The sequence below is a fragment of the Zingiber officinale genome, chromosome 4B (genome assembly GCF_018446385.1).
Source record: "Zingiber officinale cultivar Zhangliang chromosome 4B, Zo_v1.1, whole genome shotgun sequence".
Taxonomy (NCBI): Eukaryota; Viridiplantae; Streptophyta; class Magnoliopsida; order Zingiberales; family Zingiberaceae; genus Zingiber; species Zingiber officinale.
In genome coordinates this window covers 28,753,822-28,766,697 of record NC_055993.1, presented here as the reverse complement: position 1 = coordinate 28,766,697, position 12,876 = coordinate 28,753,822, and the positions used below count along the sequence as shown (strand labels likewise).

General features: G+C 34.1%; 1 protein-coding gene across 4 annotated transcripts in view; it reads right to left on the bottom strand.

Annotated features, from left to right (window-relative positions):
- Positions 1-984: 984 nt before the first annotated feature.
- Positions 985-12,876, bottom strand: part of LOC121974897 (dol-P-Man:Man(7)GlcNAc(2)-PP-Dol alpha-1,6-mannosyltransferase-like) — an 83,743-nt gene continuing 71,851 nt past the window's right edge. For 2 of the 4 annotated variants that reach the window (XM_042526176.1, XM_042526174.1), the window contains exons 20-23: positions 9,571-9,667; positions 2,335-2,400; positions 1,501-1,594; positions 985-1,377 (exon numbers count right to left, since the gene is read on the bottom strand). In XM_042526176.1, coding sequence (XP_042382110.1) covers positions 1,297-1,377; positions 1,501-1,594; positions 2,335-2,400; positions 9,571-9,667 — 338 coding nt within the window. In that variant the 3' untranslated portion in view covers positions 985-1,296. Of the gene's footprint in view, positions 1,378-1,500; positions 1,595-2,334; positions 2,401-7,751; positions 8,813-9,570; positions 9,668-12,876 lie in introns of those variants that run through there. The other 2 variants (XR_006110146.1, XR_006110145.1) reach the window with 2 other exon arrangements.

Here is a 12,876-nt window from a genome sequence, read left to right as displayed (position 1 = left end):
TGGGCCAAATAAGATATTCAAATGGGCTAAGCCTAGGCGAACGAGGGAAGCCTGTTGGATCAGGCATGTCAAGTAAAAAAATTTATAATATTCTTACAAACTAAAAGGCAGCAGTGGGAAAAAATTTAATGTATTTTATGAACCAAATAAAAAAAATCAATTTTTCCCCCATCCCTAGAAGTCATTGCACCATTTCATAATGATATCTTAATAACGAAGATACCAACACTAGTATACACAATAATGACATATTTGTTGTCGGACACAATACAACACTTGTAGTGATAGTGAGTGAAGAGATAGCACTCATCCTTGAGGAAACGAAAACACATGAAGGATGCCAATGAGTGGAGAGGTAGCACTCATCCTTACTTGAGGAAACCAAAACACATGTAGGATGCTAGTGAGTGAAGAGGAGGAGATAGCACTCAAGCTTATTTGAGGAAACCAAGACGCATGTAGGCTGCTAGTTAGTGAAGAGGTTGTAATTGTGCCAAGTAGCGGCAAAGAGGAAAGTAAAACACCTGTTGGTTGCTAGTGCTGAAGAGATTGCATACGTGCTTCAAAGAGGAACGTACCCTAGCTGCATAAATTACAAAGGTTCTTGTATTAAATCTGTAAGATACTTACAGGTGGTTCATTTGATATTATTATTTCGATTGCCTCAACTCATCTTTCACTATCCTACATTACATGCTGCAACATTCGTTTTAATTTTTCTCATCTCACATACCCTTTACCCGCCTATTACATTAGTCATCAATTACTTATTCACATACTACTTTCACACATATTGTTAGTTGTTAAGAATTTGTGATTTTACAATTTTCATTAATAACTAATATGTAGCTCCAAACAGATCATTATTCATCTTAAGTAATTACAGTTAGGTTATTTGTTTATCGTTTTATATTCATTTGTTATTGGCCAGGTTATTTATGTTTTATGAAAACTGCTCTAAACCATAGAATATTGCCTGAGAAATTGATAGGCATTCCTTCAAAAAGAAATATATATTAATCAATAACAAGAGTACATCAGCTACAAATGATCCACAATTAAATAGTTATGCGTTACCTCTTGTCGGATAGTTTCATTTTGTATTCAAACATGAAACACCCAACAATTATGGCCATCTTAGTAGACGATCAAAATAGTTTTACCACTACAATGACTCTATGGCTCATAACTTAAACTCAATTGGCTTAATAATCTCAATTCAACAAAGTGAAAATCCTATTGGCAAAACAGAGGAGCAGTATTTTGCCTGTTCTTGTTGATGTTAGCAAGGTGGAATCAGGAGCAACCTGGCCAATTAAATAGATGGATTTCCTGATCTCTCATGTTTCCATGAACAAATATTTTGGGCTCCTTTAACTGCAATTGAGTCATCAATTTAAAACAGATAAACTCTAAAGGTATCATTGGGAATACGAGTACATGCTTAGTTGGCAAACAAGGTATATTCTCACAAAAGCAATGAAATACTGAAATCCTTACCAAGAGAAATGGTGGAAAGCCGACCCGAAAATGAACTTTGGAAAATCCACTTACACTAAACAAGCACTTGTATCCATCAATGTGAAAATGCTCGCTGAAGGAATAAAAATAAATAAATAAATAAATATGCTTTATTATTATCTGAAGTGGTTAATCACCTGTTGCATATTAATTGTAAGACAACAATTATATGTATACACTCTATAAGTGAAACATATTATCAGACACTAAAAAATTTTATATATACACCCTAAGTAGACACTAAATAACAGCACAATGAAAAAGACAAACTGACAAATACAGCTTCAGAAGGATGAAGACACAAAAATTGTATTCATGTTCTAAGAGTTGAAGGTTCAACTATGGTTGACAAGAGAGATTTTGGAACCGATGACAATCTCCATATGTTTTCGTGTATCTTTTTTTACTCTGCCTCAAACTGAACACTCAGTATGATTCTAATGTTTGTGAGAATGGGTGACAGTTTCCAAGAGATTACAAAGTGATATAGATGAAAAGGAACCTAAGCGACATTTATCAATTTGAACCAACTTGAGAGATTATACTGTGAACTTAAACATGAGTAGCAATAGTACGGGGACCTAGTGGTAATATTTATGTTGGTTGATAACATATAGGTAAAAAACTAATTTCCACCAACAATACACTGATGAAAAGGACATAGAAACTACCACAAGTCTTTTCTATTGTATTCATATTCTTTTAGACCTGTAGGGGAAAATAAATAATGATCAAACAAAATAGAGTGGACAAAAAATCCAATAATACGGCACAGAAAAATTATGAAAACTAAAAGAACTAGTTAGAACTCACTTCAACAAGTAGGTGAAATTTCTGCCGCCATATTCATCCAAAGAAATTCCTTCCTCTTTAGAGTATCTAATGCAAAGAATGATAACCTTAAGAAATTCAAACAAAAACAATTTGAAGAGCGACAATACATAGACTGACATTTTTATCAATTGTTAAGCAACTTTAAAAGACAATGTAACGAAAGAATAATCTCGTAGCTGTAATTAGTTAAAACGAGTCTTTACCAACTAAGCCTCTACTTAGGGGAAGATTTTTTTTAAAAAAATTCATATTAATTGAAAAAAAAATTGTATTTCAATTTTTTTATCATAAAAATTTAAAAACAAGTTTGGTAGATAAAATCAAATTTAAAAACAAGTTGAAAAACATGGAATTATTTGGATGGAGACAAAACAATGTGTTGCATCATCACGTTTGTGGATAAAAAAATATATTTGATATAATTTAATCTTTATTTTCATTAACTATGCATTTTTTTTCTTTTGCTATAGATAATGACAACTGAATAAATAAAAAAATCAAATGGAAGAGTTATTTTATAATTAGTATTTTCTCTTAACACAAGTACAACAATCAAATGCATGATTTAAAATTCATTCTGTGTTGGACGAAATGAGAGAAATTTATTGTTCTGCCCGGCCGCCTTCCTTGCACTGGAACCGTGGCCAACATCGTGCATCCCCGCGGGTCGCGGAAGCATCACGAGCCGCCGCGGGATCGCGGAAGCGTTGCGGGCCTGCGAGGTCACGACAAACCCACCGCGAGCCTACGGTGAACTCCACAAACTCCGTGAGCACACTAGGATGCCACAAGACCATGGTGAACTTCGCAAACTCCGTGGTCTCGCAAAAACACCACCGCAAGCCTACACAACCACTGTGGGTCATGTCGGACTCCATGGGCACTTGGGGACACTGCGACAAGCCCGCAAGACCTCTTCGGATCACATTGGCTACCACAAGTGGGTGGGGACACAACAACGCATAAGGACGATGCAAAATTTAATTGTTAATAATCTTAATAAACTCGATAATATAAACAGGCTTAATCAAACTCTAATAAAACTATTCCATTAATTTAATATATATATATATATATATATATATATATATAATTTTAATTTTAAAATATATAATAGATTATTTTATTTATCGGCAATTTACCAAACAATGCACCTAAAGTTTTAAATTTACTAAAAGACGTATGTTACTTTACTATTTACCAAAGGGAGCACCTTTTCAAATGCAATTCCTGTTTTACCCTCCTGACAATCTGACTTTTTCTACCATTTTTCTTCTCTACCATTTTTCTCTCTCCTATTTTTTATAGGCATGCATAATATATGAATAACATTACATAAATTTAGTCAAATTTTTAATAACATTTTAATACATTTGAAGAAACCAAAATAAATAATTGATAGCATATTTAAACTCCTTGCAATCTCAGAAATCCATTGGAACTTAAATGACTGTAATCGGAGGTCTCTAGGTCATGAGTGGATTTCGGTCAAAATCCACTAATGGACCTAGAGATCTCTGATTGCACTCATTTCAATTCCTATGGATTTTTGAGGTTTCAAGGAGTTCAAATATGATATCCATTAGTTATTTCAACTTTTCAGAGTTGTTAACATATAACAAGGAAGAATCGTCAAAAAAGCTCACGTTAGGCCAGATATGTAATCATATCAAACCAAACGTGGGCCTGATATAAAATCATATCAGACCCAAAGTGGGCCTGATTGATATGGAATGATATCAGACCCACGTTGGGCCTGATATTATTCCATATCGGGCCCAACATGAGCTTTTTTGACGATTCTTCCATTTTACATTTTAACAACTATGAAAAGCCTAAATAAATAATGGATATCATATTTGAACTCCTTGCAACCTTAGAAATCCATAGGAACTGAAATGGGTGCAATCGGAGCTCTCTAAGTCCATCAGTGAATTTCAGTCAAAACACATTGATGGACCTAGAGAGCTCCGATTGTACTCATTTCAGTTTCTATGGATTTCTAAGGTTGCAATGAGTCCAACGATACTGTCCATTACATATTTCGGCGTCTCCAAATGTTGAAATATTATTAAAAAAACCAGCTAAAATAGAAACTAATTCATATCAAGCCCACATTGGACCTGATATAAAATTATATCAGACCCACGTGACTTTAAACTGTAATTACATAAGATAGACACCACTATATTGCTGTGGAGAAGGGATTTTTTTAGTCATTACTTTCGTTGATGTGATTCTTGCTTTTTGAAGTTGGTATTTAGTTACTACAAAATTAGAGCATAAACATACTTTCCTTAGTCAACTATAAATTCAAGTATTATCTATATGTAGCTTGAAAATATAATGTTTTGCAGGAAAAAAAAATTTATTGAAAAGGAGACACTTCATCTGGTTGGATTCATTTCACAAGTTGTTTATGATATTTGTGGGTGAAAATTGAAGGAACTGTTGAAAAGGTTTCTAGAGAGGAGTCTAAGCAATATTTCCATAGTCGTCCTCGAGGAAGTCAACTTGGAGCAATTGTCAGCAAGCATGTACGTTCTATTTATCTTTTTTTTTTTTCATGCATGGCAATAGAAAACTATATTGCCCAACATGGTCCTGATATGAATATGGACCTGATATCATTTCCATATCAAGCCTAATATGAATATTTTTAACAATTCTTGTTTATTACATTTTAAAATCTCTGAAAAGTTAAAATAAATAATGGATAGTATATTTGAACTCCTTGCAACCTCAGAAATCCATTGGAACTGAAATAAGTACAATCAGAGCTCTAGGTCTATCAGTGGGTTTTGACCAAAACCCTCTGATGGACCTAGAGAGCTCTGATTGCACCTATTTCAATTTCTATGGATTTCTGATGTTGCAAGGAGTTCAAATATGCTATCCATTATTTATTTCGGCTTTTCATAGATGTTAACATATAAAATGGAAGAATCGTCAAAAAGCCCACCTTAGGCCTGATATGAAATCATATCAGCCCGACGTGGGCTTGATATAGAATGATATCAACGTGGGTCTTTTTGACGATTCTTCCTTGTTACATGTTAACAACTCTGAAAAGACGAAATAAATAATGAATATCATATTTGAACTCCTTACAACCTAAGAAATCCATAGGAACTAAAATGGATGCAATCGGAGCTCTCTAGATCCATCAGTGGTTTTGACCGAAATCCACTAATGGACCTAGAGAGCTCCGATTGCACCCATTTCAGTTCTTATGGATTTCTAAGGTTGCAAGGAGTTCAAATATGGTATCTATTATTTATTTCGGCTTTTCATAGATGTTAACATATAAAATGGAAGAACTATCAAAAAAGTCATGTTGGGCCTGATATGGAATCATATCAGGCCCAACGTGGGCCTCATTCCATATCAATCAGGCCCACGTTGGGCCTAATATGATTTCATATTAGGCCCACGTTGTGCCTGATATGATTCTATATCAGGCCTAATGTGGGTCTTTTTGATGAATTTTCCTTGTTACATGTTAACAACTCTAAAAAGCTGAAATAACTAATGGATACCATATTTGAACTCCTTGAAACATCAAAAATTCATAGAAACTGAAATGGGTACAATCAGAGCTCTCTAGGTCTATCAGTGGATTTTGATCGAAACCGACCTAGAGAGTTCGATTACACTCATTTCAGTTCCAGTGGATTTCCGAGATTGCAAGGAGTTCAAATATGTTATCCATTGTTTATTTTGGCTTCTTCAAATGTATTAAAATGTTATTAAAAAATTAACTAAATCTTATGTAATGTTATTCATATGTTTTGCATGCCTGTAAAAAAGAGAAGAGAGAGAAAAATGGTAGAGAAAAGAAAACAGTAGAAAAAGTCATATTGTCAAGAGGGTAAAACTGGAATTGCACTTGAAAAGGTGCGCCCTTTGATAAATAGTAAAGTAACATACGCCTTTTAGTAAATTTAAAACTTTATGTGCGCTAATTGGTAAATTGCCGTTCATTTATTTATCATATAAAATCTCATATTTTTGTATTTTTAATATTTTAATATTTAGATTTTTATTTTTTAATTTATATATTTAATATTTAAAAAATACTAAAACCATATCGACTCTGTACGATACAGTATGGAATTCGCATCGTTCTAGTTCGAGACTGAAACCTCAACACAGGTTAAGATTTTAAATCATGATTCAAATGGAAGAGTTAAAATAACTAAAGTTACTAGAATAATTAGTATTTTCTCTTAAAATAAGTACAACAATCAAATGGAAGAGTTCAAATAACTAAAGTTATTAGGATAATTATTATTTTCTTAATACAAGTACAACTTTTTGTAATATAATTGTGTACTTATAATTAGTTCGTATTACACAACACTAATTATAAAATAAAAAAATAATCAAAAGATCAAAAGATAATTTTATCATGCCAAACTCGTGTCTAGTTTTTTAAACAAAGAATTATTTTAAAAATAATTATTAGTTCTTCAAAATTGGAAGAATTAGAGAAAAAAAATTCTAAAAATTCTTTGATGCTTATTTTTTGTGCTAAACATAAATATTTATTTTTCATTTCAAAAAATTAAAAATTCTTTAGTTCAAAAATTGGCCCTGAAGCATCCTAGGCATAAAATTTCAGACCTAGTATTTACACAAAATGAGTAGTTTATCACATTTGAGACTGCTAACTCCACTATAGAGTAAAGATATAAATATTTTCCAAACTGAAGCCCAAAAACTTGATTGATGAAAATATGTTATGAAACAACACAGAAAAGACATGTTATCGACATCTTAAAGGGTTAACATTAATCTGTTTACCTCATAGAATAGAACTATAAGATTACGAAACCAACATATTTCTACAAGTTATAACTTGTAAGATTGAAGGTAAAACATACCAAACCTTTAGTGGAAAAAAACCCAAAAGGGCCCTATTTTAAAATCATCAAATGGTGCCCCCATTTTGGTTATTATCAAAGGAGTGCCCTATCATATTTATATATCCACTAAACCTCCTTTTATCCTCATTTATCTAAGTTTACATTTTCATTCATCCTTACTAATTTGAACTAAAAAACATTCGGTTTCTCTTTTAAAACTAGACAAGTTTCAAGATAATATTCACACCTTAATTAAGCAAGGATGAAATTGTTCACTTTTGCTAATTTAAGGTAAAAACTTTTTTTTGATTAGTAAAATAATATAGCACAAATCAGGAGTACAAGAATGGGCCTTTAGGAGCTACTTATGTCCGACATAGTGTCAAATCCGAGTATACTCCCAAAGACCGATATACATGAATATGCACACTCCTTAAAATTTTCTATCTATTGTCCCTCACCAAAGAAACTATTATTTCTAGCTCTGCATACATAATGTATCATAGAAGACAAAACAAGATGACAGACCTGTATCAACATCCTACTCCCACGGCAATACTCTCCAAAACTTGCATCATCTACTAGTATACGGACATCTCTTGTCACATGTGAAGTCAGTCTATGATCCGCCTCCATTACTTTGCTATAGAGAGGCATTCAAAGAATACATGCTCTTGTGTCTCTAGCACATATCTACAGAATGTGTACTGTTGATCCTCCATATACTTCTTTTGGTCTCTAATGGAAAGACGCCTCTATTCCAACATCTAGAGGACAACTGCGCGACTTGGCTATACATAGGTCTTCCACACTGTTTGGACCTATAGCTTCTTACGACTAGGATGCCTAAAAAAGTCATATGCTTGAACCACAACGCCATCCCTAGCAAACCAATCTGCGAGCCTCTGTCTAGCAGCCTCCGGTAATCCAGCAACCGATAATATAAGATTCCATATTTGCAACACACACTTGATTAGAGGGGAATCTGTGTGGATTGCTTTCCAAGTCTATACAACTGCACGCCTCAAGTAAGTATGGTGGATCCACTTTATCCAACGTGCATCCTCTTTAGCTTGTATCCGCCATAGTACTTTAGCCAAGATGGCTAAATTCCATGCATGCAAGTCTTGAAACCCCAAGCCACCTTCATCGGGTCTACACATATCTGCCCATGACACTAGTGAGTGTTTAAAAGTCCACATGAAAGACCTGCAAATGCTGTAAATGTGATCAATGATACCCAGGGTATTAGCAGAATAGATAACTAGACGCACTCCACTCCCTGAAGCACTAATGTAATAAGTTGCGCCTTGCCAGCTTATAATAGTGTTTTCTGCAGCCAAGCATTCATCCGTCAAACCAGAGAATCAAGGAGGTTATAATATGAGATCCAAAGACGCGTAGCAGCCAATGGAATCTCGAGACATCTAAAAGGCATGGAACCTCCTGAAAGCCCATGATAGAAAGCAGTCGCCTGCGTGTCATCTCATCAACACCAAATACATTACTTCAATCTATTAAGATGAAGTCTTGTGGATCCAAACTCCTATAAGTAGGTGGGCAGTGTGACGACTGACGTTGTATCACTCCTGCAAAGGAGTAGATCATCTCGGATAAATAAGATAAAAACTTTCTTAATTATTCCTATGAGTAGTTAAAAGTTTGACATGTGAACATCGACATACATTTTCATCATAATTAGGATAATCAATTGCCTTAATCAATCAAAATTTGTTTATATTCAATAAAACCCCGAGATAAATAAGGGTGTGATGGATGCATTAGAGGTGATGGGCTCTTTGAACCAAAATAGGGGGCGCTCTTTTGAGGATTTAAAATAAAAGGAGCCTTTTTGTTTTTACCCAACCTTATTTCTTCTCTTAAAAAAAATGAGCCATTGGTTATGGAAAAGTTGTTTCATTTGTGATAGAAAATCAAAAGGCACTATTTACAAACTTGATCAACATAAAAAATGTAGACAAAGCAATTTCTTAGTAATGTAAACCTCATAACAGAAATAAACTCATTAAATTACAAAACAATGAGTTGAACAAGTGTTGAATTTAATGCAAGTGTAGAAGTTCAAATTTTATATACCTATACATTTATTGTACATTTCTTGGCTTGCCACAATAGGTAGTTAAAAAACGTTGTTTAATTATGTTAATTTCTATAGACAATCTGTTGGGACAATTTCAGAAGGAAAAAGGAAAGAAAATGAATGTTCAAATTTATTTTCTTTTCTAATTCGCAAATGCCCTATGATACAAGAAGGAACCCAAAAGGAAAATAAATAAATTTCTTAAATAAAGAATAATGTGAAAACTGAAATGGCTGAATAACATACCTCCATGGATATTCATTTTCCAAAAAGCGAGAAACACCATTCATGGCTGTGAAGGCATCAATGTGAACAAACTTTTCTTTCGTTTCATCAGATATGTCTGTGAAAACAGACTTTAGTTAATATGCACCACCCAAAGGAAAATATCAAATGTGTGCATCTTATAATCAAGCAGTAAGTTCTTTCTTAATGTTCACATGTACATGTAGAATTGCTTTTGTACCTTCATTTGACATTACCCACATAGAAAATGGGGAAATTTTATGTTGTTCCAATGATCATAGATTGTCACTTTTATCTTATACCTATATGCATATTGTATCCTGAACAATCCCTCCTCTCAAACTGATTTAAACATACTGAAAAAGTTCTAAACTTGTTATAGAAATTAGGGGATCTTATAGTTGCCAAGCGAACAAATTTGCCAATTTATCAATAGAACTATAAAATGAGGTAATAATCTCTTTAGATTTCACTTTTGAAGGCAATGTGAATGATATGCAATTTATCACAATATAATTTTATTGGGTCAATTTAACCACTACTCAATTATATCATCAATTGCTTAATCTAGATAATCTCACAAGTGACTAGAACATAGCCTAGTATTCTACCTCTACACTTGATCTAGTCTCAGAAGAGCATAATAGCCTCATATGCATCACTGATCTATAGGAGAATTTGCTCAGTCTACATGTGAATATCCTATAACCTGAAGTTGACAATGAATACGATATAGACGATCCTTTTCTAGGACTTCCTTGAGATACAAAATAATCTTTAGAATTGTCATCTGGACAATGAAGTCTCAAATATTTGACTAATCACACTAAAAATGAGATGTAAAGGTAAAGTGACAGTGAGATAGTTTAATCTACCATCCAACCTTTGATACTTGGATTAGATGGTAATTCATCCTGTGCAATAATTAGTTTGTTAGTTTGGCATTAATATCCGTGGAAATGTTAATAGGTCTAACCCCTAGCAATATAACTTTCCCAATTATATCATGTGCTTACTCTCTTTGTGATATGAAATGCTTTAGATTGCTTAAATTCTTAGTTTGTAAGTGTTAATAAAGGTATGCTTTCAATCTTATAATTCTAGCAATGTCATCACTAGCAATGATAATATCATCAACATGAAATAAGAAGAATATATGCTCAAGGCTGAGAGGCAAAGTGAGATACTAAATGATCTGATGTAGTCTTGGTCAGACCAAACTAAAAGGCAAAACTGATAATAACAAACACTGTAGAGGATTGTGTCAACCCACATAAAAAAACTCAATTTGCACTCCTTTTTCTTATTATTGGTGTTTAAGTTGGTGTTTTCCCTCTTGCTCTAACCTCTCTTTAATAACATTTCATCTCTCCCTTATACTCGGCAAATAGAATTGAAGGATGAGTCGCAGGAAGTAAATCTTCTTGTCCCGTTAGTTCCTTGTCCTAGTCTAATTGGAAATCATATCATCATGGTGCTATAGTGACATTTATCCATGAAGATCAATAACAGTATTGAGAAATGAGATGTTTAACTCATAAAAATTGTTACCAATCAATAAAACTATGGCCAAGTCCAAAACATACCTAGTTTGGTGCATAGATTTAGATAAAATTAGTTAAACAACTAAGGCTATAAATGATGGAACTTTTAGTTCCTATGCGACCACGAGCTTTGATATTTGGGCAAGGGGTTTAAGTTAGGTCTTGCGTTGTTTTTTATTTGTGTATCTAAGTGTACAGGACTTAAGTATACACACATGGAGTATTCGATGGCTTAAGGTTGGTGGAAGATCAAAGAAAGGTCATGAGATACTTGAGGGATCGCAAGACTAAGAGCATCGGAATTAGTTATGCTTGGAAAGTAGATTATGCAAGTAGAGCAAGAAGGACAGCATGGAAAAGGAGTCAAAGGGCTTAGCACATATGAGGAACATGAAGCTTAGCGGAAGAACTGCAGATGCACTATGTAAGTGAAGCAAGAAAAATGACACGGGAAAAGAGCTAGAGAGTTCGGTGCATTCGAGGGAGAGAAGCTTAGCAAAAGAATTTGTAGTGTAAAAAAAAAAAATCGGTTCACTTAGATAAATCAAGAGTTATGGGTTTAAGTAATTAATATGTTAATAGGTTAACGAATTTGGCCCAAATTGCTAACAACCCGACCCGACTTACCCTTTTAAATGCATGCCTTATATTTTTTTCCCTCTCCCCTAATCCTTGAAGCCGTCAGCCTACCACACCCCCCATCCGAACCCTAGAAACTTTGGAGGAGATAAAGGAAGAACCTTGTCAAAACGCTTAAGGTCGTGTTTTCCCTATGTCTCGCTAGTTATCTTTCGTACACAAAACACCAAGGCAAAGTTCCCTTTCGTTGTTTTTGCTTTTACTGCACCATATGCATATGATATTTTGATGTGTGTTGCATTTAATTTTGGAATTGATTGTGAAGATTTGACAAAGTTTTACCGATTTTGGTTGAAAAATTTGGATGCTAAAGGGGCTCGAAGTTGCTGCTATCTTGTAGGGACTATTCGGGTGATGGAAGGACCGGTGGCGAGAATTTGGGTTTTTCTTTCTGGGTTGTTCGGGTGAAGAAAGAAGGGGGCCGGAAAGGGGGGTTGCGAGGTGAGGTATAGTGACCGGAGAAGGGTAGATGGGAGGGTAGGGGCAGGATCATTTTCTCGGCATTTTTATTTTTATTTACCTCCCATCTATTAGCACCTCGAACTCTATTATCATAATTGCTAGTAGAATGTTGATGCACGCAAGTTGAAGGTTTGTTTTAGCATATTATCATAATTGTTAGTAGGATGTTGATGCACCCAAGTTGACCGTTTGTTTTAGCATGCAAGCAAATCATTTTATTTATTTAGAAATATTTTTCTATCATAAAAAATAATAATGTCTTGTTTTTAATAATGTGATTAGTATGTGACAATGTGACGGGTAGAGGAATCCAACTTAAGAAGGGTCGGTGAATCTTACCAAAACAAAAGAGATTTGGGAATCTGACTTAAGGGTCCGGTGAACCTTAACAAAACAAAAGAGGTTTGGGAATCCGGCTTAAGAAAGGTCTGGTGAACCTTACTGAAGTAAAGGGGTTTAGGAATCCGGCTTAAGAAGGATCCGGTGAACCTTACCAACCTAGTACTAGGATAAAAGTTTGGCCAAACGATTAGAGGTTGAAGTATAAAGTAACTACATCTGATGAACTGAATTCTTGTAATTTATGAGAAAATTCATGAAACTAATGTCATTGCTTTCCGTTTCTTACATGGTAAATTATACAAAAAAAAGAAAAGACTAT